Source organism: Elgaria multicarinata, chromosome 7 (genome assembly GCF_023053635.1).
Source record: "Elgaria multicarinata webbii isolate HBS135686 ecotype San Diego chromosome 7, rElgMul1.1.pri, whole genome shotgun sequence".
Classification (NCBI taxonomy): domain Eukaryota; kingdom Metazoa; phylum Chordata; class Lepidosauria; order Squamata; family Anguidae; genus Elgaria; species Elgaria multicarinata.
In genome coordinates this window covers 114,570,771-114,597,021 of record NC_086177.1, presented here as the reverse complement: position 1 = coordinate 114,597,021, position 26,251 = coordinate 114,570,771, and the positions used below count along the sequence as shown (strand labels likewise).

At 52.3% G+C, this 26,251-nt stretch overlaps 1 protein-coding gene across 2 annotated transcripts in view; it reads left to right on the top strand.

The window, feature by feature from the left end:
- The window catches only part of CPSF1 (cleavage and polyadenylation specific factor 1), a 62,995-nt gene that overhangs the window by 20,039 nt on the left and 16,705 nt on the right, over window positions 1-26,251 (top strand). Inside the window, exons 8-28 of one of the 2 annotated variants that reach the window (XM_063131225.1) lie at window positions 313-452; window positions 1,041-1,151; window positions 2,654-2,747; window positions 5,383-5,470; window positions 7,460-7,585; window positions 8,375-8,426; window positions 10,234-10,328; window positions 10,628-10,702; window positions 11,028-11,108; window positions 13,244-13,339; window positions 14,336-14,446; window positions 14,983-15,124; window positions 16,101-16,279; window positions 18,414-18,550; window positions 18,875-19,049; window positions 19,153-19,359; window positions 23,351-23,440; window positions 25,022-25,165; window positions 25,475-25,627; window positions 25,797-25,913; window positions 26,064-26,154. In XM_063131225.1, the coding sequence (XP_062987295.1) occupies window positions 313-452; window positions 1,041-1,151; window positions 2,654-2,747; window positions 5,383-5,470; window positions 7,460-7,585; window positions 8,375-8,426; window positions 10,234-10,328; window positions 10,628-10,702; window positions 11,028-11,108; window positions 13,244-13,339; window positions 14,336-14,446; window positions 14,983-15,124; window positions 16,101-16,279; window positions 18,414-18,550; window positions 18,875-19,049; window positions 19,153-19,359; window positions 23,351-23,440; window positions 25,022-25,165; window positions 25,475-25,627; window positions 25,797-25,913; window positions 26,064-26,154 (2,504 nt within the window). Of the gene's footprint in view, window positions 1-312; window positions 453-1,040; window positions 1,152-2,653; window positions 2,748-5,382; window positions 5,471-7,459; window positions 7,586-8,374; window positions 8,427-10,233; window positions 10,329-10,627; window positions 10,703-11,027; window positions 11,109-13,243; window positions 13,340-14,332; window positions 14,447-14,982; window positions 15,125-16,100; window positions 16,280-18,413; window positions 18,551-18,874; window positions 19,050-19,152; window positions 19,360-23,350; window positions 23,441-25,021; window positions 25,166-25,474; window positions 25,628-25,796; window positions 25,914-26,063; window positions 26,155-26,251 lie in introns of both variants that reach the window. The other variant, XM_063131224.1, reaches the window with a different exon arrangement.

Here is a 26,251-nt window from a genome sequence, read left to right as displayed (position 1 = left end):
TTTGAATCGGGCCCGGACCTGGACTGGCAGCCAATGAAGCTGGAAAAGGATTGGCGTGATGTGATCTCGCCAGCCAGTCCCTGTTAGTCAACGGGCTGCCCTGTTTTGTACCAGCTGAAGCTTCCAGACCGTTTTCAAAGGCAGCCCCACGTATAACGCATTGCAGTAATCCAAACGAGAGGTTATCAGAGCATGGATCACTGTAGCTAGGCTATCTCTGTCCAGATAAAGGCGCAGTAGGTATCTGAGGATGGGGGTGCTATGTTACAGAGCTCATTTCTTCTCTCCCTTCCCCCCCCCCCCGACTTGCAGACGGGTGGCTGTGCGCCAGGACACCTGCAGCATTGTGGCCATCTCCTTGAACATCATGCAGAAGGTCCATCCGGTCATCTGGTCCCTCAGCAACCTGCCCTTTGACTGCACGCAGGCCCTGGCCGTGCCCAAGCCCATCGGTGAGAGGACCAGTGGAAGCAGCGGTGCTGGGTGTAGAACACTGGTTGGAAATTGTGAATAGCTGTGGGGTGGGGAGTCCGTTTTGAATGGAAGTCCGAGGTGGCGGGTGTTGAACCCAGGTTGGACGCTGTGGGGAGGTCGATAGCTTCGTCGGCCCGTGCTCTGCACCTGTAAGGTCCCAGGTTCAAGCTCCCAGCACCTCCACTTAAAGGAGATCCCTTCTCCATCCTCCCAGAGTGCAGGACACAGAACAACAGGCTCAAGTTAAAGGAAGTCAGATTCCAGCTGGACATCAGGAAAAACTTCCTGACTGTTAGAGCAGTACGACAATGGAACCAGTGACCTAGGGAGGTTGTGGGCTCTCCCACCCTAGAGGCCTTCAAGAGGCAGCTGGACAACCATCTGCCAGGGATGCTTTAGGGTGTATTACTGGCTTGGGCAGGGGGTTGGACTTGATGGCCTTGTAGGCCCCTTCCAACTCTGCTGTTCTATGATTCTATGGTTTCAAACCTGTGTTCGAGAGTAACAGCTCCGTCTCTGCTTAACTCTCTTTTCCCTCCCTCCCTCCCTCCCTCCCTCCCTTCTAGGAGGTGTTGTGATCTTTGCAGTGAACTCCCTGCTGTACCTCAACCAGAGTGTGCCACCTTACGGCGTGTCCCTCAACAGCCTCACCAATGGCACCACAGTCTTCCCACTAAGTATGCCTGGTTACTTTTCCTTCATTGGATGTTGGTGAGCTGCTAGTAACCCTGGAGGTGGAACCATTGGGAAAGGGGCGGCTCTCCCTCACGGGCTTTGAATCGGCCAGCCCCACATCTCTTACGCTTCCCTTTTCTGTATAGATGTGGGGTGCGGGGAAGGAATGATGGGCAACTACAAATCCCATGTCCAAATCAGATAAGCTGCTACTGATGCTGTTCAACATGCATTGTGCTTTGCCACATGGGTTCATGATTCATATTTTCAAATAATTTTTATTTATTTTATTGATTTATTACATTTATATACCGCCCCATAGCCTAAGCTCTCTGGGCGGTTTACAACATTTTATTGATTGTAGAAATTTTATTGGCATGGAAGGGGTTGGGACAAGGGAGCAGATGGCATTTCCCCCAAACTTTTTTTTGTAATCGTGTTTCCCAAGTCCGGGAGACAGGCTCGTTGCCTGTTCTGGATGGGGTTGCACTAACTCTGAAAGATGAGGTTCGTAGTTTGGGGGTGCTTTTAGATCCATCTCTGTTGCTGCAGGCTCATGGGCTGCCATGGCTTGGAGTGTCTCTTACCAGCTTTGCCTGGTTCGCTAGCTGCAGCCTCTCCTGGACAGGGACAGCTTGGCCATGGTGGTACAGGCATTGGTAACCTCAAGGCTGGATTACTGCAATGCACTGTATGTGGGGCTGCCCTTAAAGCCGCTCCGGAAGCTGGAGCTAGTGCAGAACACTGCAGCTCGGCTGTTGTCTGGAGCTGCCCCTTTCCAGCATGTAACTCCTCTGCTGAGGGAACTGCACTGGCTGCCTATTTGCTACCGGGCCAGGTTTAGGGTTCTGGTACTTCTGTACAAAGCCCTAAACAACTTGGGACCAGGATACCTGAGAGAGCGGCTTCTCCCCTGCCAACCTGCCCAGTCACTGAGGTCATCCGAGGGCCTGCTCCTGGTGGTTCCACATAGACCCATCCTCCGATTGGAGTCCACCAGGGGAAGAGCCTTCAGCGTGGTGGCCCCCCTCCTCTGGAACTCCCTGCCTCTGGAGGTCAGGCAGGCGCCAACTTCGTATTCCTTTCGGCGCCTCCTGAAAACGTCATTGTTTCAGGAAGCCTTTCCTTAATGACCAGGCAAGGTTCACAGTTCACCTTTCATTTTGCTTTTAAAAACCTATTTTAAGGTGTTTTATTCTGTTTTTATTGAATTTTATCTTGTACACCGCTCCGGAATTTTGAATGGGGAGCGGTATATAAATACTGTAAATAAAATAAAATAAAATAAAATAAAATGACTGCTAGAAGCAGTCTATCTCTCACATACACATACATGTGTATGTGTATATACACCTATATTTGTCTACCTATCTATAGCTGAGGTCTTCAGGTTCTCAGATTCTGCCCCCTGTAGACAGTCCCTGCATTGTCCTGAGTCCCGGATCTGCGCCCTGCTGCCCTGGTCTTGACTGACGTCTCTGTCGCTGCTCTTTCCCCTTTGCAGGAGTCCAAGAGGGAGTGAAAATGACGCTGGACTGTGCCCAGGCAGCCTTCATCTCCTATGACAAGATGGTGATATCGCTGAAAGGAGGGGAGATGTAAGGCCTCACCTTGTTCTCGTCTAACCAGGTCCCGTCTCTTTGGCAAGCTTTCAGCAGGGCGCTGTTCTTTTCAGCCTTGCGATGTTTCTGCTCCTGGCAAGGCTGGCTTGCCGGCGGCTCTTGGGCTTCTTCCACGGAGGCCGGTTCTTGTTCTCAAGCGCTTTGGGAAGGCCTCTCGTCCCCTAGACGGCCAGATCTGGAGAAGCTGTTGACTTCTGGGCCCAGTGCTCTTCAACATTTTTATTAATGATTTGGACGAGGAGGTGCAGGGAACGCTGATCAAATTTGCAGATGACACCAAATTGGGTGGGATAGCTAATACCCTGGAAGACAGAAACAAACTTCAAAGTGATCTTGATAGGCTGGAGTGCTGGGCTGAAAACAACAGAATGAAATTTAATAGGGATAAATGCCAAGTTCTACATTTAGGGAATAGAAACCAAATGCACAGTTACAAGATGGGGGACACTTGGCTCAGCAATACTACAAACGAGAAAGATCTTGGAATTGTTGTAGATTGCAAGCTGAATATGAGCCAACAGTGCGATATGGCTGCAAGAAAGGCAAATGCTATTTTGGGCTGCATTAATAGAAGTATAGCTTCCAAATCACGTGAGGTACTGGTTCCTCTCTATTCGGCCCTGGTTAGGCCTCATCTAGAGTATTGTGTCCAGTTCTGGGCTCCACAATTCAAGAAGGACGCAGACAAGCTGGAGCGTGTTCAGAAGAGGGCAACAAGGATGATCAGAGGTCTAGAAACAAAGCCCTATGAAGAGAGACTGAAAGAACTGGGCATGTTTAGCCTGGAGAAGAGAAGATTGAGGGGAGACATGATAGCAGTCTTCAAATACTTAAAAGGTTGTCACACAGAGGAGGGCCAGGATCTCTTCTCGATCCTCCCAGAGTGCAGGACACGGAATAACGGGCTCAAGTTAAAGGAAGCCAGATTCCGGCTGGACATCAGGAAAAACTTCCTGACTGTTAGAGCAGTGCGACAATGGAATCAGCTACCTAGGGAGGTTGTGGGCTCTCCCACACTAGAGGCATTCAAGAGGCAGCTGGACAACCATCTGTCAGGGATGCTTTAGGGTGGATTCCTGCATTGAGCAGGGGGTTGGACTCGATGGCCTTGTAGGCCCCTTCCAACTCTGCTATTCTATGATTCTATGATTCTGTCGTCCCTCAGAGGCCACCTGATCCGGGGTGAAGTCAAAGGCTCCTCCAGGAGGCGGACCTCTAGGCTGCCTTGCCTCTGAGGAGGCTCCTCTCGATGCAGGGAAGTAGATAAATATTTCAGGGCTTCTAAGAGAAACCTGAAGCCTAAGATGAGCCTCCAGTAGGGTAGGGAAAAGCAGATAGGTCTTCAGAGTACCAGAGAGAAGACTGTCCGCTGGAGAGTATTGGACCCCTGGCTGGAAACTTGGGAGGGCTGAGTCTGCTTCCGTTTAGGGTATGTACATTTAGAGGCTTGTTTGCAGCATCAAGCAAGAGGCCAAGTGGAACTTGGTTGTCTGAACAGCTGCAACTCTGGACTTGTACAATATTCGTTTGACAACTTGTTTCAAGATGTGGTGATGGCCTGAAAGAGGGGTTGGATAAATTCCTGGGGGAGAAGGCCATCAATGGCTAGTAGCCCTGATGGTTGTGTGCTGCCTCCGGTATCTGAGGCAGTAAGCCTATAGACACCAGTTGCTGGGGAACATGGGTGGGAGGGTGCTGTTGCACCGTGTCCTGCTTGTGGGTTCCCTGGTCTGCAGCTGGCTGGCTGGCCCCTGTGTGAACAGAGTGCTGGACTAGAATCATAGAATCATAGAATCGCAGAGTTGGAAGGGGCCTACAAGGCCAGCCATCGAGTCCAACCCCCTGCTCAATGCAGGACTCCACCCTAAAGCATCCCTGACAGGTCGTTGTCCAGCTGCCTCTTGAAGGCCTCCAGTGTGGGAGAGCCCACAACCTCCTTAGGTCACTGGTTCCATTGTCGTACTGCTCTAACAGTCAGGAAGTTTTTCCTGATGTCCAGCTTCCTTTAACTTGAGCCCGTTATTCCGTGTCCTGCACTCTGGGAGGATCGAGAAGAGATCCCGGCCCTCCTCTGGATGAACCCTGGGTCTGCTCCAGCCTCAGGACCCTTCTGACGTTCTTATGTTCTTAAGCCGCAACCCTTCAGACCATCTTAGTTCCCACTATGGGGCAATTGCAAGCATCAGTGGGGTGGGGGGAAGTAGAGGTGGGGTGGATTCCTGCACTGAGCAGGGGGTTGGACTTGATGGCCTTATAGGCCCCTTCCAACTCTGCGATTCTATGATTCTACGATTCTAAGTGCTCTTCTAACCCCACCTGGCGAGAGTGCACTGGAACAGCAAAAGTGAGAGGCAGATCAGCAGCTAGGGAAGGAGCTCCGATGCATGGTTGTTTTTTCAGCCCTGGCTTTGGGTTCGGTTGTCTCCCTCCGTTGCCTTTCGCCGGTGCAGGGCCTGGATGGCCGCCTGCCTGTCGTCCTGCTGCCTGTGTGGGGCCTGACTCCACCGTGCAGCAGACTGGGAGCGGCGTGCCCAGGCCTCTTGGGCCGGTACGGATTGCCCAGCCTGCTCACCTGAGGGTTCCCGTCACCAGCCTACTTTCCCGTCCCTAGCTACGTGCTGACCCTCATCACCGACGGCATGCGCAGCGTCCGGTCCTTCCACTTCGACAAGGCGGCAGCCAGTGTCCTCACCACGTGTGTAAGTGCCGTTCAGTGTTCAGCGTGGGCCTCTGGCAGGGTGCGGCAGACTCAAGGTGGAGTGGCAGCCGTGGCAGGGGTGGGGGAAGCGTGGTCTGCGTGGCAGCTGAGGGCTGCGACCCTGGGGTGGCGTTACTCTTGTAAATCAGATGGTTGATGGCCTGCAGTGAAGGGGGACGCCTGGTCCCCACTGGCAGGGGGGACGCCCAGAGAGAGAGAGAGGCCAGGCCTGGAGGCATTTCAGGGTGGGGGGAGCAAAGAAAGTTTTGCAAGAGAAGGAATGGAAACATTGCAGTGGGAGTGGGAGGCCCTTTCTGGCTTTGGGGAGTATTATTGTTATTATCTGAAGGAACGCCTCCTCCCGTATGTGCCTGCCCGGAAAGGTCCTCCTCAGGGGTCCTTCTCTGTGAGCCCCTGCCAAAGGAAGTGAGGCAGGTGGCTACCAGGAGCAGGGCCTTCTCTGCTGTGTCACCCCGGCTGTGGAATGAGCTCCCTAAGGAGGTTCACTTGGCACCTACATGATATGCTTTTAGATGCCAGGGGAAGACCTTTTTATTCTCCCAGCATTTTAACAGTCTATAAATTTTAAATAACATAGTTTTAAATTTGTAATTTTGCATGGCTGCTGTTTTTATCTGGTTGAGCTTTCATATTGTATTTTATATTATGGTTTTATGTTGTTGTTTTATACTTTGAATGTTTTTAATTTTTGTGAACCGCCCAGAGAGCTCCGGCTATTGGGCGGTATAGAAATGTAATAAATAAATAAATAACAACATGTATATACCGCCCCCTATCTGAAGCTCTCTGGGCAGTGTACAAACGTTAAAAACTGAACACTAAAAACAAATATACAAGATTTAAAACCATAAAAAGCATAAAATGCAAACGAAAACAGACAATATCCGTTTAAAACAACTATTCTGTGGTCAGTTAAAAAACTCTGCATATGCTATTAAATGCTGTTAAATGCCTGGGAGAAGAGTAAAGTCTCAACCTGGCGCCGAAAAGATAACAATGTTGGCGCCAGGCGAGCCTCGGCGGGGAGATCATTCCGTAATTGAGGGGCCACCACTGAAAAGGCCCTCTGGAGAACTGGTTAAGGGTGGGAGCTATTTGAAACTGCCCCCTCCCCGAATAATATAAATTTCCAGCCTGCTGCTCTGCAAAAGTGCTTTTGTATCTGCATGGTTCACAATTGGTTGTATTATTTCTGAGATGAAAGATGTGCCATTGAGATAGGTGTTCACGGTCCAATCAATCTGGCAGATATTTCAGGTTTCCCCTTCAAGTTTCCTGCTATGGATTTTGGGTGGAAAAACAACCCTAGTGAGAAGTTTGAGGGTTTTTGTTTTTTTAAAAAAACATATTGTAGACTAAAACACTTTTAGTTCCACCATTCTTTTTTTTTTTAGACAGCAGCTTGCAATCAAGTTTAAAACTAATTTTTCTTTCTGGAGACGTGGCGTCACTGTTTTCCCAGCAGAGTTTCGTCATGAGAAACAGGCCTCCGTCCGGAAGGCTTTAGATGTAATGTAATGGATGGCATATTGGGCTTGGCTCAGCCGGGCCTGGATTCAAATCCTGACTGATCCCTGAAGCTCACTGTGGGGCATCCTTGGGCCACCCTCCTCCGCCACTGCCGCCGTCTCTCCTTGTCTCGTAGGATTGAGCCGGGGAGCTCTGGCGTACGTGCCGTGCCGAATGCCTTAATGCAAAGGCGAGAGGCAGGCAGGGTCCATGCAGCCTGTCCAGCCCACAGGGGTTGCTGGTGGCCTTGGAAGGTTGCTAAGCGCAGCAGGCAGCGTCCTTTGCCCCCCTTGCTCCCTGCCGCCCCCCCCGCTCCCCTACCTCAGCTGCCTTGTGGCACTTTTCTCATTTTGAATGTTTTCTAAACTGCTTTAGTGGATCCCAGAAAAGCTGTAGAGGAGGAGGAGGAGGAGGATAAAATATTAGAATAAAAAATGGCCTTGCCTCTCTTGGATCTCAGATGATCACCATGGACCCCGGTTACCTCTTCCTGGGCTCCCGTCTCGGAAACTCCCTCCTTCTGAAATACACAGAGAAGCTCCAGGAGCCCCCCATGAGCGTGGCCAAAGACCCCACAGAGAAGGTGGTGAGTTCAGCAAGGCTCTTGCCCCCCCCCCCTTTGACCGAAAGGGTAATGATGCACTGCAGGCTGGCCCTCGCTCCGTGTTTTATAAGGCCCAGTCCAGCTTCACCAGTATTGGGCCCTCCGCCGGAGAATGTTTTGGTTGCTTGTGTGTGTGTGTGTGTGTGTCTGCACGCGTGCAGAGGTGAGGAGAGCCCAGCGTCTCTGTGCATCTGTTGAAAGGAGAGCGGTCTGGGCTGGCTGCTGCTTTGGTTGTGCTTAAGTGAATGACCGGAGTCTTGGTGCGGGAGCTGTTCTTCTGGCTGTGGGGGATGTTGGCTTCCGGGGGTGGCTGGACCTAGTGCAGGGCAAGGGGCAGCCTGCGGCTATCTAAATGTTGTTGGGCTCCAGATCCCATCGTCTCCGTCCGCCTTGACTGGTGGTGTCAGGGGTGCTGGGAGTTTGAGTCCAACGACGTCTGGAGGGATGCAAGTTGCTCACCTCTGGTCTAGGTGGGATTGAGGGGAGGCCGAGGAAGCCAGATTCCAGCTGGACATCAGGAAAAACTTCCTGACTATTAGAACAGTGCGACAATGGAATCAGTTACCTAGGGAGGTGGTGGGCTCTCCCACCCTAGAGGCCTTCAAGAGGCAGCTGGACAACCATCTGTCAGGGATGCTTTAGGGTGGATTCCTGCATTGAGCAGGGGGTTGGACTTGATGGCCTTGTAGGCCCCTTCCAACTCTGCTATTCTATGATTCTATGATTCTGTTTCCCCCTCTTGTCGGCATGTGACTTTTCTTCCACTTGCAGGAGGAGCCGCCCATCAAGAAGAAACGGTTGGAGCAGCCTGCGAACTGGGCAGGTAGGTGGCTCAGCCCCTCAGCAACAGTGGGCCTGGGTCCAAGGGAGGCTGTGCAGGCCGCGTCCTCTGTCTGCAATCCGTCGGGATCTGGCATTGAGGGAGAGCCACGCGGTTTCTGCTTGTTTGGCACAATGGATTCGGCTTCCAAGATCCAAGATTTCTCATGGGTGCTGCCCTCCCCCACCCCCACCCCCCGCCTCCCCCACCGGCCTCCTGTGGACTGGCACGTGTGGCCTTGGCCGTGAGGGGAAGAGGGTTCTCGATCCCCCTCCGGTTTCCCCCGGGCCTCCTCTCTTGCATTCTCATCGAACAACGCCTGGGTCATGTTTATCCCTGGAAGGCTCAGTGAGAACGCTCAAGGCATTGCATGTCTTGTGTATGAGACTTTTATACTGCCTGTTTGGTGCATTCTCTTCCCCCTCCTTATTGTTTTATTATGATTTTATTAGAATGTAAGCCTATGCGGCAGGGTCTTGCTATTTACTGTTTTACTCTGTACAGCACCATGTACATTGATGGTGCTATATAAATAAATAAATAAATAAATAATAATAATAATAATAATAATAATGAGCCAGAATCGCCTTCGAGGCACCTGGCTGACCTGGCCAGCTGGGTCTGGGTCATCTCCATCATTCACAACATTCACAAATGTTGAATCTCTTCAACATTTTTATTAATGATTTGGACGAGGAGGTGCAGGGAACGCTGATCAAATTTGCAGATGACACAAAATTGGGTGGGATAGCTAATACTCCGGAAGACAGAAACAAACTTCAAAGTGATCTTGATAGGCTGGAGTGCTGGGCTGAAAACAACAGGATGAAATTTAATAGGGATAAATGCCAAGTTCTACATTTAGGAAATAGAAACCAAATGCACAGTTACAAGATGGAGGATACTTGGCTCAGCAATACTACAAACGAGAAGGATCTTGGAATTGTTGTAGATCACAAGCTGAATAGGAGCCAACAGTGCGATATGGCTGCAAGAAAGGCAAATGCTATTTTGGGCTGCATTAAGAGAAGTATAGCTTCCAAATTGCATGAGGTACTGGTTCCTCTCTATTCGGCTCTGGTTAGGCCTCATCTAGAGTATTGTGTCCAGTTCTGGGCTCCACAATTCAAGAAGGATGCAGACAAGCTGGAGCGTGTTCAGAGAAGGGAAGGGAGGATGATCAGGGGTCTGGAAACAAAGCCCTATGAGGAGAGACTGAAAGAACTGGGCGTGTTTAGCCTGGAGAAGAGACGATGGAGGGGAGACATGAGAGCACTCTTCAAATACTTAAAAGGTTGTCACACAGAGGAGGGCCAGGATCTCTTCTCCATCCTCCCAGAGTGCAGGACACGGAAGAACGGACTCAAGTTAAAGGAAGCCGGATTCCAACTGGACATCAGGAAAAACTTCCTGACTGTTAGAGCAGTACGACAATGGAACCAGTTACCTAGGGAGGTTGTGGGCTCTTCTCCCACACTAGAGGCCTTGAAGAGGCAGCTGGACAACCCTCTGTCAGGGATGCTTTAGGGTAGATTCCTGCATTGAGCAGGGGGTTGGACTCGATGGCCTTGTGGGCCCCTTCCAACTCTGCTATTCTATGATTCTATGATCTCCAGCGCACTTTCCCCAGGATTTATTTTAAGGGCGGCGGCGGGGGTGGGGGAACAGCAGCAGGGAGGATAATAGGAGAGGGGGCGGTGCCTGAGGATTGCTGGTGTGTGTGTATGGCTTAGGAATAGCAGCCGTGGGGGCCAGGCAGGGAGCCGTTCCCATGGCTTCTCCTGTACCCACCCTAATCCATCCTACGCAGGGGGGAAATCAGCTCCGCAGGACGAGGTGGACGAGATTGAGGTGTACGGCAGCGAAGCCCAGTCTGGGACCCAACTTGCCACCTACTCTTTCGAGGTACCGCTTGGCGGCTGCTACCTGAGCCCCCCCAAGGGCAAGATGCCAGCTTACGGCCGGCGCGTGCCTCCCTTATTTCACAGTGGCATGGGCATCTCTGGGCCACGGCTTTGCTTCCTGGGTGCCCTCCCCTCTCCTCTGCCAGACTGTTCCTCTAAAGCGGGGACATGTGAAAGCTTTCCCCCGGGTCAGAAAAGGGTGGCGTCTCTCGTACCCGCTCCGCCCACAAGGCCTATGCCTTGGGCAGTCGCTAATCCGCGTGTGCCTGATGTTCCTCTTTTCTCCCCTGACCGTGACAGGTGTGCGACAGTATCCTGAACATCGGTCCCTGTGCCAATGCCGCCATGGGCGAGCCTGCCTTCCTCTCTGAGGAGGTGAGTACTCTGCTGACGTGGCCTGGCCTCCTGTGGGGAGGGAGGGAAGGGGGGCAGCTGCTTTCAGCCCTTGCTGCTTCTGGGAGTGGGGAGGAGGAGGAGGAAGAGGTCTGGGGCCTGAAGAAGAGGCTGAGCGCAGGAGCAGAGGAGTCGGCGGAGGGCAACCCCAGGGCCTTGGGGGCTCCTGCCCTTCTGAGGGCTCCAGGAAGGCATTTCAGGGTTTCCGGAGGAAACGTCCAGCCCTTGCTTTGCAGGAGCTGTGAAGGAGGCCGCTTCACCCCAGGCGAGCGCCTCACCCTGCTTGTCCGCCTCTCTTCCTTTTCAGTTCCAGAATAGCCCTGAGCCTGACCTGGAGATTGTGGTGTGCTCAGGCTACGGCAAGAACGGGGCCCTCTCGGTTCTGCAGGTGAGTGGGTGGGCGGCCGGGGAGGGAGGCGCAGGAGCGCACTGGGCGAAGGCCTGTGTCGGTGAGGAGAGTCTGGCGCAAGCCAGGTACTGGTGCCACAGTAGGAGCAGCAGCAGTGCGGCCTAGGCTTACCAGGGCTGCCCCAAAGATCATTGGAGCAGCCTGTAAACACCTAGGGACAAAGGGGGCGGTGGAGGAGGAGGCGGCCGCTGATTCGAGCTCCTCCGTTGGCGTCCTGCCCTGAGCCGTTCCAGCATGTTTGCTCTGTTCTGTCCCACGCAGCGCCATCGATCCCAGCCCAAACCTGTCTTAAGTCCCACACCAAAACGCTCGGAATTCCTGTGTGCGGAATAACTTCTCCGCTTCTGTCTACCTGCATGCCGCTTTGTCCTTCCCTTGAGTGTCCTACCCCTCAGCCTTTGGGGGACGGGATTTGAAGTATCTCCTCAGTTTTGTCTTTTGGAGACGTTTGGGGTTTTTGAAATTGTTTTGCAAGGTGTGATCGGAGAGGAGGGATGAGAGGAGGTTCTGGGCTCCACAATTCAAGAAGGACGCAGACAAGCTGGAGCGTGTTCAGAGGAGGGCAACCAGGATGATCAGGGGTCTGGAAACAAAGTCCTATGAAGAGGGACTGAAAGAACTGGGCATGTTTAGCCTGGAGAAGAGACGATTGAGGGGAGACATGAGAGCACTCTTCAAATACTTAAAAGGTTGTCACACAGAGGAGGGCCAGGATCTCTTCTCGATCCTCCCAGAGTGCAGGACACGGAATAACGTTCTCATGTTAAAGGAAGCCAGATTCCAGCTGGACATCAGGAAACACTTCCTGACTGTTAGAGCAGTACAACAATGGAATCAGTTGCCTGGTGAGGTTGTGGGCTCTCCCACCCTCGAGGCCTTCAAGAGGCAGCTGGACAACCACGTGTCAGGGATGCTTTAGGGTGGGTTCCTGCATTGAGCAGGGGGTTGGACTCGATGGCCTTGTAGGCCCCTTCCAACTCTGCTATTCTATGATTCTATGAAACTCTACTCTCCCGGCTTTAGCGTTTGGAAGTCTTTGGGTAGTGCCTGCGGAGACCTAAGTGGGGGACGGACGGGTGGCAGCACCAAATCTTCAGCAACCAGAGAGCAACGTTTCTATGCCCTGTATAGCTCCTTGCTCATCCTCTGCCACCCTTGGAGCGAGAATAAATTCTTCAAGGCCGTCAACATTGTAGAATGAATTAAACAGATACATGGAAAACATTAAAAAAAACACCACATGATTTATACGACACATGAATAGAAATGAATCCCAATGATTATAGCCGTACCTATTATTCAGAGATACATAAAAGTTTTAATAGATTAGATACAATTTTAATGACAGAAAAATTATTATGAAGAACAAAAAAAAAGAAGACAATTGGAGATATTAAGATATCTCCACACCGATTCGAGCAGAGATAGAATTAGATCAGAAAACTAAAAGTGATTACATATGGAGACTGAACCCCATATTACTAAATAATGAAATGCTAAGGGATTTTTTTTAAAATAAAAAAGCATAGAAAGATATTTTGAGGAAAATAAGAGAGATCAAACAACGCAAAATACACGCTGGGAAGTGGGAAAAGCAACTGTTAGCGGAGAATGTATGAAACAAATGAGTATTCTAAGGAGGAAAGATAGGGAAAAGAAAGAAAAATTAGATCAGGAAATCAATAGCCTAATGCAGCCTTCCTCAGCCTGGGGCGCTCCAGATGTGTTGGACTACAACTCCCAGAATGCCCCAGCCAGCTGGCTGGGGCATTCTGGGAGATGCAGTCCAACACATCTGGAGCGCCCCAGGTTGAAGAAGGCTGGCCTAATGGAACAGTATAATAATACAGGAAACATTGTAATAAAAGAAATGGAAAGAAAAAGGAAGAAAAGAGCCCTAGGCACGGTTGGAATCAGCAGTTTTACCCCTTCACCCCAGACCGTTTTCCTTGACGGATCCCGCTTCCCTGCAGAAAAGCGTTGCGTGCCCCATAAAGTGAGACAAGCGGACATGTGTTATCGACCACATGCAGTTTACCTGCCCAGAGGTGAGACTTGCCTTGAAGCCCACCTTGAGGGCTGGAACTCTTTTAATTTCCTCCTCTTCCCAACAGAAAAGCATCCGCCCTCAGGTGGTGACCACCTTTGAACTGCCCGGCTGCTATGACATGTGGACGGTGATCTCGCCCCAGAAGAATGAAGAGGTCACGGTACGTGCGCTTCTCCTTCCTCGGGGGCTTAGAAAAGGGCCACTCGGCTACCTGAAGGACACGGACTAATGGGCTCAAGTTAAAGGAAGACAGATTCCGGCTGGACATCAGGAAAAACTTCCTGACTGTTAGAGCAGCACGACAATGGAATCAGTTGCCTAGTGAGGTTGTGGGCTCTCCCACACTAGAGGCCTTCAAGAGGCAGCTGGACAACCACCTGTCAGAGATGCTTTAGGGTGGATTCCTGCATTGAGCAGGGGGTTGGACTCGATGGCTTCAGAGGCCCCTTCCAACTCTGCTACTCTATGATTCTATGATCTCTTTGGGTGGGGAAAGCTGGCTACTGGCTGAACCAGCCAGATGCCCAAATGGAAAGCCCACAACTTAGGGATTGAGGGTTGGGCTGGGTCCTGGCATCCGGTACTCAAAGGTGCCTTGCCTCTGCACCTGGACGTCCAGCGGTCATGCCCGTTGGCTATCCGTAGCTGTCTCCTGTTCCTCCTCCGTGCATTTTGGTCCCTTGTGAAGGCCATTGTAAGCCAGTGGTCATCCTCGACTCCGTGCCTGCCTGTCCGAGAGGCTGGTGCTGCACACCCCTTTCCGTCTGCGCCTGCAGAGAGGGCTGTGGGACCTGAGCACGCCCAGGCCTGGGTCAGTCCCAGCCTCGGGCCATTTCAGCGCCTGGTTGCCCTGGGAGTCTCTCTTCCCCAGAGGCAGGGGATCCAGGCACTGGCAGCATCCCATGGCAATCTGAGAGCCAGTGTGGTGTAGTGGCTAAAGTGTCGGACTGGGAGTCGGGAGATCCGGGTTCCAGTCCCCACTCGGCCATGGAACCCCCCTGGGTGACTTTGGGCCAGTCCCAGACTCTCAGCCAGGCCTACCTCACAGGGTTGTTGTTGTGAGGATAACATGGAGAGGAGGATGATTATGGTTCCTTGGAGGGAAAAAGGCGGGATATAAAGGTAATAAACCATCATCACCTCTTCCCCACAGCAGGAGGAAGACGCTCAGGGGGAAAGTGCAGAGAAGGAGCCGGCCCCTCCGGAGCCTGCCGACGACGGGAAGCGGCACGGGTTCCTCATACTGAGCCGCGAGGACTCCACCATGGTCAGTGTTGGGGGTTGGCGGGGGCCGTGCTGAGCCTGCGCATGGGCACCCCAGCGGGGGGAGGGGGGCAGAGGTCAGCCAAGTGGGTGGAGCCACGAGGGTTGGGGGGTGGAGCTTTGATGAAGGGCGACAGGAGGGGAGCTGCTCCTGCCCCTTCGCTGCGGCCACCGAGGACCAAGTCAGGAGTAAGCAAGGGCCCTGTGAGCAGCAGCAACAGCAGCGTCCTGCTTCCGGGCGGACGTTGTGTCCGAACGAGTTGGCCACTGGCCACCTCTTCTGGGGGCAATCCCTGTATCAGCCATCCCCAACCTGGTGGTGGTGGTGGGCTACAGTTTCCATCATCCCCCAGCAAGCCATGCTGGGGGTCGTAGTCCAGCACATCTGGAAGGCACCAGGTTGGAGAACGGGGCTTCTATTTGGTCCTCCCCCCCAGTAAATATCCCCAGCGAAGGATCCTGGGTGTGGATATTTCTGAGCCCAGGCACCCCCCTTTGCTGAGCACCCTTCCTCCGTGCTTTTTGCCCCCCCCCCCCCAGATCCTGCAGACGGGCCAGGAAATCATGGAGCTGGACACGAGCGGCTTTGCCACCCAGGGCCCCACGGTGTACTCCGGCAACATTGGCGAGAACCGCTACATCGTGCAGGTGTCTCCCCTGGGCATCCGCCTGCTGGAAGGAGGTGGGCGCGGCCGGGCTCTCCGGCTCAGGTCTCAAGGCAGCCTTTACTGGAGAGAGCCCCATCCTGGCAACTGATCCACTAGGCGGGCGGAGAGGGAGGACTGGGGCAGCTCCTTTGCAGAGTTCTGAAAACACCCCCCCCCCCCGCATTCTGGGGCTGCTGGGGCCATGGGCGTTGGAGGTGGGGTGGGGGGCCACCCAGAGGAGTGTGACCTGCCGCTCTCTGGGCTGCAGGGCCCTATGGGCCGGGCCCGCATCTCTGCCTTGTTGGGAATCTCAACGCAGCAGAGTTTAGAAAAACGTTCAAAGAAATACTCACACCAGAGTCTCACTTCAGTACAAAACTTTACTGAGGTATAAAACCGCGTTTTCCAGTACATTCAGTTTCTTCATACACGACACTGCATATCACGACACGTACATCTCCGAGTTCAGACATGATTAAAATTGCAACTCTTTATCTACATTTTCGTATCTACATGACTCATGCAATGGTCCAGTTATTCAATTAGCCGAATCTTCGCTTCTTATCTGTGACCTTTCCAGGTTCTTAAAAGGTTATCCCACAGAGGAGGGCCAGGATCTCTTCTCGATCCTCCCAGAGTGCAGGACACGGAATAACGGGCTCGAGTTAAAGGAAGCCAGATTCCAGCTGGACATCAGGAAAAACTTCCTGACTGTTAGAGCAGTACGACAATGGAACCAGTGACCTAGGGAGGTTGTGGGCTCTTTCCCACACTCGAGGCCTTCAAGAGGCAGCTGGACAACCACCTGTCAGGGATGCTTTAGGGTGGATTCCTGCATTGAGCAGGGGGTTGGACTCGATGGCCTTGTAGGCCCCTTCCAACTCTGCTATTCTATGATTCTTCATGAGTCACCAGCACCTGTCATGGCTTTATGTCAAGTCCACCAGGGCTGCAACTAATCTGTGGATAAATGTTGTGCCTCAACATGCCTTCCCCGCCTCTGCCTCACAGTGAACCAGCTGCACTTCATCCCGGTGGATCTCGGCTCGCCGATCGTGCACTGCGCCGTGGCCGACCCCTTCGTGGTGATTATGAGCTCTGAGGGGCAGGTCACGACGTTCGTGCTGAAGAGTGACACCTACGGGGGCCGGACGCACCGCCTCACTTTGCAGAAGCCGCAGCTGCACCATGTGAGTAGGGGCTACGCGCGTGATTACGGGGTGGCCACCGCCTCTGGGAAAGGGCGCAGGTTTGTCCATAGCAGGAACATGAGCGTTGCGTTTGCATTGCATCACGCAAACTCAAAATCCCCTCTCTGGTGCAGATATTGCTCTCTCAAGAATCTCTAGAAAGATTTCCTTTTAATGACCTTTCTAGTCGGTCTGTGTAAGCCTTGGGCCTCGGATTTGGCAGTCCGAACCACAGAGGCCATTTTATTTATTTCATTTATATCCTGCCTTTTTTCCTCCAAGGGACCCAAGGCAACGTACATTATCCTCTCCCTCCTCTCCATTTTTATCCTCGCAACAGAGTCCGTGACTGGCTCAAAGTCACCCAGTGGGTTTCCAGGGCCGAGTGGAACCCGGATCTCCCGACTCCCAGTCTGACGCTTTAGCCACTACACCCCACTGGCTCACATTTTATGAGGGATCCACCGTTTCCTTGCACAGCCCTGGGCTCCCATACAGCCTACAACTCCCAGCATGCAGTGCCTGATAGGGCTGTAGTTACCGGGCCCCAGGAACAGAGGGCAGACGTGTAGCCACTGCGCCGCCACCATCTCCTGCTCCTCGGCGCGATCCAGAATACCGCATTGATCCTGGAGGGGTCCCCGCGTGTTCCACAGGTGCCCTGAAGCCGCCTGCTTCCTTTACCAGAGTGGGCGGCTCTCAGGGGAAGCAGGTGGCTGCAGGCACCTGCGGAACACGCGGGGACCCCTCCAAGGTCAATGGAGCATTCTGGATCGCGGCGGCAGCAGCCAATCGCACAGAGAAGCTGGTGATTGCGCTGAGGAGGAGGTGATGGCAGCGGCGGGGGCCCAGGAACATGTCTGACTTGTGTTCCTGGGCCCCCTGGTAAGTACAGCCCTCTTAGGCACTGCATGCTGGGATTTGTAGGGTGTATGGGCGCCCAGGGCTGTATAATATTGCCAGGATCCAATCATTTTTGTCTGTCTCTTCTGCCAAGACTCTTGTTCATGCACTGGTTATCTCTCGGTTGGACTACTGCAACCTTCTTCTCTCTGGCCTTCCTTCTTCTCACATCAGTCTGTTGGTTTCTGTTCACCACTCTGCTGCAAAGATCATCTTCTTGGCTCGCCGCTCTGACCATGTTACTCCACTTCTGAAATCTCTTCATTGGCTTCCAATTCACTTCAGAATCCAATATAAACTTCTCCTGTTAACCTTCAAAGCTTTTCACGGTCTAGCTCCTTCCTATCTCTCCTCTCTCATCTCACACTATTGCCCTGCTCGTGCTCTTCGCTCCTCTGATGCCGTGTTTCTCGCCTGCCCAAGGGCCTCTACTTCCCTTGCTTGGCTCCGTCCATTTTCTTCTGCTGCCCCTTACGCCTGGAACGCTCTTCCAGAACATTTGAGAACTACAACTTCAATCGCAGCTTTGAAAGCTCAACTAAAAACCTTTTCTTTTTTCTAAAGCTTTTAGAACTTTATTTTGTTCTGACTTTTATACTGTTAGTTTTACTCTACCCTGTGCCTGTTTGGTGCATTCTCTTCCCCTTCTTATTGTTTTATTATGATTCTATTAGAATGTGAGCCTAGGCGGCAGGGTTTTGCTATTTTATTGTTTTACTCTGTACAACACCATGTACACGGATGGTGCTATAATAATAATAATAATAATAATAATATTGAAAAGACGCATCCATCATAAAAGGGCCTCTGTGGTTCGGATTTCCAAATCCGAGGCTTGCACGGCCCTAGTTTCTAGCCCATACATTTAATTTGCATGTAGTTTGCATCTCTTGATTTGTATCTTGGTGAATTAGCCCAAATTTAGCCTGGTGGAGACTCTTCTGTAGGCCTTTTTTTTTAATCCTCCTGCCCCCCAAACTTGGCTAACGGAATAAATTGTGCAAAACGTATTCCCGTTTGCTCAGTTTCAACTGCTTATTTAGGGTTCTGAATCTTTTTAGCTTAACCCAGAGCACACGGCGGCGGCTCAGATCTGAGCATGACCTTAGCCTTGGCTGCAGGAGGGCAGGTGCTGGTTAGGTGGGGGGCGGTTTTGCCAGAAAAGGCGGGTGTGCTCGGGAACTGTGCGTAGAGTTGTCCTGCCGTAAGTCAACCTGTCGTTGCTCCCCAGCAATCGAAGGTGATCGCCCTGTGTGTGTACCGGGACGTCAGCGGGATGTTCACCACCGAGAGCCATTCGTCCAGCTCCCGGGATGAGCTTTCCGTGAGGAGCCAGTCGGAAACGGAAGCTCCCATCCAGGACATCAGGTGAGCCTGAGGACACATGGTAAAGGGAATGGGGGCGGGGAGCTGTGCTCCGCCAGGAGCCGGGAGGCAACAGAGAGGCCCCTTTGTGGTCGTAGATGTGGGACGAAGAGCAAGATCCCGAAGAACAAGGAGAGCGGCAGGAAAACTGGCCTGGCCTGCCTCAGGATTCTTCACCCCTCCAGTCGTGCCCCATCTGGGGCTGGATTTGAACCTGGGCTCAGGCGTTGTGTGGGGCTGGGGGGGCGGGTAGGCTTTGCCGCAGCCAATCAGGCCTCCCAGAAGTAACGGCCTCCCTCCGCCCTTCCTTTCCTTCCGCTGGTGCAGCAACACAGTAGATGACGAAGAAGAAATGCTGTATGGGGACTCGGGCGCTCTGTTTAGCCCCAGCAAGGAGGAGCCGCGGCGCTCCAGCCTGCCCTCGGCCGACAGGGACCCCCACCTGTACAAGGCGGAGCCCACGCACTGGTGTGTGCTGGTCCGGGAGAACGGCGCCATGGAGGTGAGCCCCCCCCCCGGGGTGCCTTGCGGAGCGGGCAACTCTACCGCCGCCGGCCCCCTGGCCAGAGCTGGGCTGCTACTTGCGTTTGCCTCTTCCCCCATAGATCTACCAGCTGCCCGAGTGGCGCCTGGTGTTCCTGGTGAAGAACTTCCCCATGGGGCAGCGGGTGCTGGTGGACAGCTCCTTCGGCCAGCCGGCCAGCCAGAGCGAGGCCAAGAAGGAGGAGGTGATGCGGCAGACCGAGATGCCGCTGGTCAAGGAGGTGCTGCTGGTGGCCCTGGGGAACCGGCAAAGCCGGCCGTACCTGCTGGTGAGCTCTGAGCGGCAGCCTGGGGCCCACCTGAATCCAAGTCTGCGTCCCAGTTGAGAGGTGGTGCAACATTGGGGCTGAAGGAACCTTCAAGGGAACCTTCTCAAACTGGGGAGAGGCAACGAGTGGGGTGCCGCAGGGCTCAGTCCTGGGCCCAGTGCTCTTCAACATCTTTATTAATGATTTGGACGAGAAGGTGCAGGGAACGCTGATCAAATTTGCAGACGACACAAAATTGGGTGGGATAGCTAATACCCTGGAAGACAGAAACAAACTTCAAAGGGATCTTGATAGGCTGGAGTGCTGGGCTGAAAACAACAGGATGAAATTTAAGAGGGATAAATGCCAAGTTCTACATTTAGGGAATAGAAACCAAATGCACGGTTACAAGATGGGGGACACTTGGCTCAGCAATACTACGAACGAGAAAGATCTTGGAATTGTTGTAGATCACAAGCTGAATATGAGCCAACAGTGCGATGTGGCTGCAAGAAAGGCAAATGCTATTTTGGGCTGCATTAATAGAAGTATAGCTTCCAAATCACGTGAGGTACTGGTTCCTCTCTATTCAGCCCTGGTTAGGCCTCATCTACGGTATTGCATCCAGTTCTGGGCTCCACAATTCAAGAAGGATGCAGACAAGCTGGAGCGTGTTCAGAGAAGGGCAACCAGGATGATCAGGGGTCTGGAAACAAAGCCCCATGAAGAGAGACTGAAAGAACTGGGCATGTTTAGCCTGGAGAAGAGAAGATTGAGGGGAGACATGAGATTACTCTTCAAATACTTGAAAGGTTGTCACACAGAGGAGGGCCAGGATCTCTTCTCCATCCTCCCAGAATACGGACACGGAATAACGGACTCAAGTTAAAGGAAGCCAGATTCCAGCTGGACATCAGGAAAAACGTCCTAACTGTTAGAGCAGTGCGACAATGGAACCAGTTACCTAGGGAGGTTGTGGGCTCTCCCACACTAGAGGCCTTCAAGAGGCAGCTGGACAAGCAACTGTTAGGGATGCTTTAGGGTGGATTCCTGCATTGAGCAGGGGGTTGGACTAGATGGCCTTGTAGGCCCCTTCCAACTCTACCATTCTATGATTCTATGATTCTAAGGGCCACATTTCAGACTTGGCGTATGTAGAGGCCTTCTGGAAGTTCGGTGCCCCCACGGCTGCCAAGTGATGGTGTTGACAGAGGTCTCTGGAAGAGGGGTTGGACGGGCAAGCTGGGCCAGGCGGCTTCTAAACGACCCCTAGGGAGGTTGCTTTTGACCAGGCCCTGGAGCGAATCTCTTAGAGCAGTGCCCCCCCTTCCTCTGTTTCACATTGGAGCCACTTTGGCAAAGCAAGCAAGCAAACTAACCAGTGCTAAAATGACCACACACAAACACGCACAAACCTCCAGAGAGCTTCTATCATTCCTCGTGGGCATTCCTGTCATTTGTTTGTAAATCCCTTCAGTAAAACACAACTCAAGAAACAGCAGCATGTGAAGAAGAGCTGTGCTGGCTCAGATCGAAGGGCCTCTCTGGTTCCTCCGCCCGCCCCCCAGCACAAGTGGTTCAATCACGAGTGAGCTGCAGTTCTGTGTGCACGCTTACTTGAAGACTCCTTGAACTCGGTGGGATTGACTTCCGAGTGGAGGTAGACTGGTGCTGTAATAGTGTTTGAGGGAAGAGGGACGGGATGGGAGGCTGAGAAGACGCTGATCGTGGGTCTCTCGCACCCCACACTGGACGTGAAGCGGGGAGAGAATTGCAACCAGCACAGCGGCTGCCAGATACTGAGAGAGGCGAGAGACGCACGCACCTCATAGAATCATAGAATAGCAGAGTTGGAAGGGGCCTACAAGGCCATCGAGTCCAAACCCCTGCTCAAGGCAGGAATCCACTTAAAGCATTCCTGACAGATGGTTGTCCAGCTGCCTCTTGAAGGCCTCTAGTGTGGGAGAGCCCACAACCTCCCTAGGTCACTGGTTCCATTGTCGTACTGCTCTAACAGTCAGGAAGTTTTTCCTGATGTCCAGCTGGAATCTGGCTTCCTGTAACTTGACTCTGGGAGTGCAGGACAGGGGACCTCTTTGCTCTGCAGGACCTCTTTACTCTGTGGCGGCTTTCTCTGGGGAGGAGGGCAGCCAGCAGCAGGAGAGGGGTCCTGCGAGGCAGGAGGGGGCGGGTGAAATGAAGGGGCCGGTGGCAAAGGGCTGCCAGCTGCTAAGCACCGCCCTGACCAGTGCCTCTAGCCCTGTGGCAATTGGGGCAGGACGGTGCTCTGTCAAATCAAGCTGGGGGAGGGGAGGGTGGGTGCTGGAGCCTTTGGGGGCTGCCAGTGGCCCACCAGCCTTGCCGCGAGGAATGGGGGGGTCTTAGAGACAGCTACCCTGTCTCAGAAGCTGGGGTTCAGCCAGGACACCGGCTGGGCTTCCAGCGAGGGCGATTTCAGGGGCTTCCTTTGACCTTTCAAGCCCTTCTCATTCTGGGGGCCCATTGGACGGCCTAGGCCCATAGGGATCCACACAGCACCTCAGCTTCTGCTCTCTGGCCTCTTTTTAAATTGGCCTCGTTTAGCGATGGAACCTTCTTCTTCTTCTTCTTCTTCTTCTTCTTTTTTTTTTTTGCAACGTAGCTTCAATTATGAAATCCACCCCTGGAGGATCTGAGGAAACCCCCCCCTTCCCCTCTGTCTCCATTTGTACTTTTCATTGCATAGCTTTTAAATACATTTTTGTTTATGGAGGCCTTTTATGATTAGTTTTTTTAAAAAATCCGTTTATGCTGAATAGCATTTATAACTCCTTTATCTGTGACCATAGAATCATAGAATAGCAGAGTGGGAAGGGGCCTACAAGGCCGTCGAGTCCAAACTCCTGCTCAATGCAGGAATCCACCCTAAAGCATCCCTGACAGGTGGCGGTCCAGCTGCCTCTTGAAGGCCTTTAGTGTGGGAGAGCCCACAACCTCCCTAGGTCACTGGTTCCATTGTCGTACTGCTCTAACAGCCAGGAAGTTTTTCCTGATGTCCAGCTGGAATCTGGCTTCCTGTAACTTGAGCCCGTTATTCCGTGTCCTGCACTCTGGGAGGATGGAGAAGAGATCCTGGCCCTCCTCTGTGTGACAACCTTTTAAGTATTTGAAGAGTGCTCTCATGTCTCCCCTCCATCTTCTCTTCCCCAGGCTAAACATGTCCAGTTCTTTCCGTCTCTCTTCATAGGGCTTTGTTTTCAGAATAAGTGATTTTCTTATTCTGAGTGTTTCACTGTTGTTCTCAGTATTTTTGCTTTCCCCCTTTTTGTGAGAGAACTTCCTGGAAGTCAGGGTCTGAATCCATAAAATAAAAGTCAATGGTTGCATGTGTCTCTGGGGGAGGGTCCGTGCCAAGGGGGAGAAGCTGGGCTCTGTGCCTCTGTGCTGGAAGATCCCTTGTAGCCGGAGTCAGCAGAGAAGGAAGCAGAAGCCGGAGGGCTCTTGGCCCCTTTGGCTTGGCAGCTGTTCATAGAATCATAGAATAGCAGAGTTGGAAGGGGCCTATAAAGCCATCAAGTCCAACCCCCTGCTCAATGCTGGAATCCACCTCAAAGCATCCCTGAGGGCTGGTTGTTCTTTATCCAGATTCCATCTGAACATCAGGAAAAACTTCCTGACTTATTAGAGCAGTATGACAATGACACCAATGACCTAGGGAGGTGGTGGGCTCTCCCATCCTAGAGGCCTTCAAGAGGCAGCTGGACAACCACCTTTCCGGGATGCTTTAGGGTGGATTCCTGCCTTGAGCAGGGGGTTGGACTCGATGGCCTTGTAGGCCCCTTCCAACTCTGCCATTCTATGATTCTATGACCTCCTTCAACACGTCCTTCATTTGGGGCGTGGAGAACCTTGGGTTACCATTGTTTTGCCCCAGCAAACAGCTGGGCCGCCCTGGTCTGCCCTCACCGGTCAGTGGACCAGAGAGCCAAGGGGACCAGCTGAAGCTTCCTTTATTTCCACGTCTTGCTGGCAGGTCCACGTGGATCAAGAGCTGCTCATCTATGAGGCCTTTAACCACGACTCCCAGCTGGGCCAGACCAACCTCAAAGTGCGGTTCAAGAAGGTAAGCGTGAGCCTGGGCCCCGCAGCGCTGCCGCCTCCCTTGCAGCTGGACCTCCGCTCCGGAGACGGTACCTTCGCTCATCTCCTCCAGCCTTCCTCCTCCTCCTCCTCATATGCTGGTTTTATATTAAAATGTTTTTATGCTGCCGATTGCGCAAAAATATATCTAGGCAGTGTACAGCAATACAAACCGTAATATAAAAACGCAGGAGTATTGTGATATAAATATTCGCCAGTAACTAAAACGCCCGTATTTTTTATTTAATACATCCAAACAATACATCAATACGCTATAAAACAATACTACATAATACACAACAATATATAGTAAACATTTGATAAACGTATATTCTAACTTAGTTCTCTTTAACATAATCATACTTAACATAAAAGTGCTCCCTCCACCCATGGGATCTTATTCATGTTTCCAAAATCTCATTGCTTCCTCTGGAGGTGTTTTCCCTCTCCCCTTTGATAAAACAAATTCTAGAAACTGTTTCCATATTCCCTCAAAATCATTCATTTGTATCATTCCTTTTATATTACATGTTAATTTGTCATTAATAGTGATATCCTGTATTTCTTTATACCAATCTTCTATATGATAATCCCCTTGAACCTTCCAGTTCCTAGATATAATTAATCTTGCTGCTGTTAACAAATTCGTTATCAATTCTTTTGTCTCTTTGTTACAATTCAATTCTCCATATAATGCCACTATAGGTGTCTCTTCAATCTCCATTCCTAAAATTTCTTTTATCTCATTAAACACCATTTTCCATAATTTTTGTACAAATTCACATTCCCACCACATATGTAAATACGTTCCTTTCTCTTGACAACCTCTCCAGCATATTGCTGAATTCATCTTATTTATTTAATTTAATTTTACCGGGGTTAGGTACCACCTCCGGACAAGCTTGTAATAGTTTTCTTTTATCCTCACCGACATATTTCTCAGCACTCGTGGTTTCCATATCCCTTCCCAACTCTGTTGCCCTATTTGTTCCTTCAAGTCAGTTTCCCATACATCTTGCCCACACTTTCCGTCTCTCCCTTTTCCACTAATATTCTATATATTTCACTCGTTAGACCTTTTATTAATTTATTTTCTCTTTTCTCATTTTCTTTTTTTAAGATCAGCTCCTCAAATTTCATAATAGCTCTTTTGTTGTTTATTCGTTCAGTCGCTTCCGACTCTTCGTGACTTCATGGACCAGCCCACGCCAGAGCTTTCTGTTGGCCGTCGCTCTACACTCACTCTCCCTTATCCTTTAACCATTTCTTCATCCACTGTTCTAATCGAAGATAATTTAACCACGTTATATTTCCCTCTTTTAATCTCTCCTTTATTTCTTCCCTAGTTCTCATCTTTTCTAGCCAATCTTTTAACTTCATTACCTTTCCCTCTTTTAAACTTTTTCCCAACCTGTTTTTTAAATTTCCCGGAAAGTTCCTCATCATTATCACTGGTGATATTGGGGAAATACTCGGAAGTAAGTCCTTTTTATATGATCGCCATATTTCCCAGTGATTTCTTAAAACGCCCGCCGCTCTTGCTTGCTCTTTACGTCGCCGCCAGGTTCCTCACAACATTAACTTCCGGGAGAAGAAGCCCCGGCCGTCCAAGAAGAAGCCGGAGAGTGTGAGCGGAGAGGAATCGGTCGCTCCCCGGGGGCGGGTTGCGCGTTTCCGCTTCTTCGAGGACATCTATGGCTACTCAGGGGTAAGCCTCGATGGGGTGTGCGTGCGGAGGAGAGGGAATCACAGCAAGAGCACTCTTGTGGTGGAAGGGGCGCTTGGCAGGAGAAGGCCGCGACTCTTTGCGGGAGTTGCTGGGGCAGGGGTGTCACTGGTCTGCAGGGGGAGGGGGCGCAGCTCCATGGCAGAGGCCCCGCTTTGCCTGCGGAAGGTTCCAGGTCCGAGCCCGGCACCCATGTAGCAAGGGGGAGAGAGACCTGGGAGAGGCTGGGCTGGGCAGGCCGTCTGGGGGTAGAGGCACCTCCGTGCGTCAGTCCTAGCTTTTTCCTCTCAGGTGTTCATCTGCGGCCCCTCCCCACACTGGCTGCTGGTGACGTCTCGGGGGGCCCTGCGCTTGCACCCCATGACCATCGACGGCCCCATTGAGTCCTTCGCCCCCTTCCACAACGTCAACTGCCCCAAGGGCTTCCTGTACTTCAACCGGCAGGTAGGCCAGGCCTGGGGCCCGAGGCTGGAGCATCGGGGGTCCCCTCCCCTCCCCTCCCTTCTGTGATTTGCCTCTGAGGCTGCTCACAAAGTGTCCTGGCGGCAGGGAGAGGGGCGGGTCTGTGCGTGGGGGGTGAGAATGAGGCCTTTGCCCATCTTCCGTGCTGCAGGGGGAGCTGAGGATCAGCGTCTTGCCCGCTTACCTTTCGTACGATGCGCCGTGGCCGGTCCGGAAGATCCCACTGCGCTGCACTGCTCACTATGTGGCGTACCACGTGGAATCCAAGGTAGAGTCAGGGGCCCTTCTGGGGGCTGATGTGAAGAGGAAGGAGGCAAAGCGTTCAGCAGGGTGTTCCCAGGGAGCAGGGTGGGGTAGGGGAGGTCCCCCTGGCCCCAGACTGGCTCTGGGCCTCTTATGGATCCACACTTCTTGGCAGGTCTATGCCGTGGCCACCAGCATCAACAACTGTTGCACCCGGATCCCTCGCATGACGGGAGAGGAGAAGGAATTTGAGACTATTGAGCGAGGTGGGTGTGCTTGGAGCAGGCCGGGGCTGGAAAAGCCGGCGCTCTGTGAAGGCGTGTTCCCGAGCGAGGCTTTCCCCTGTCTGATCGGAGCTTCCTG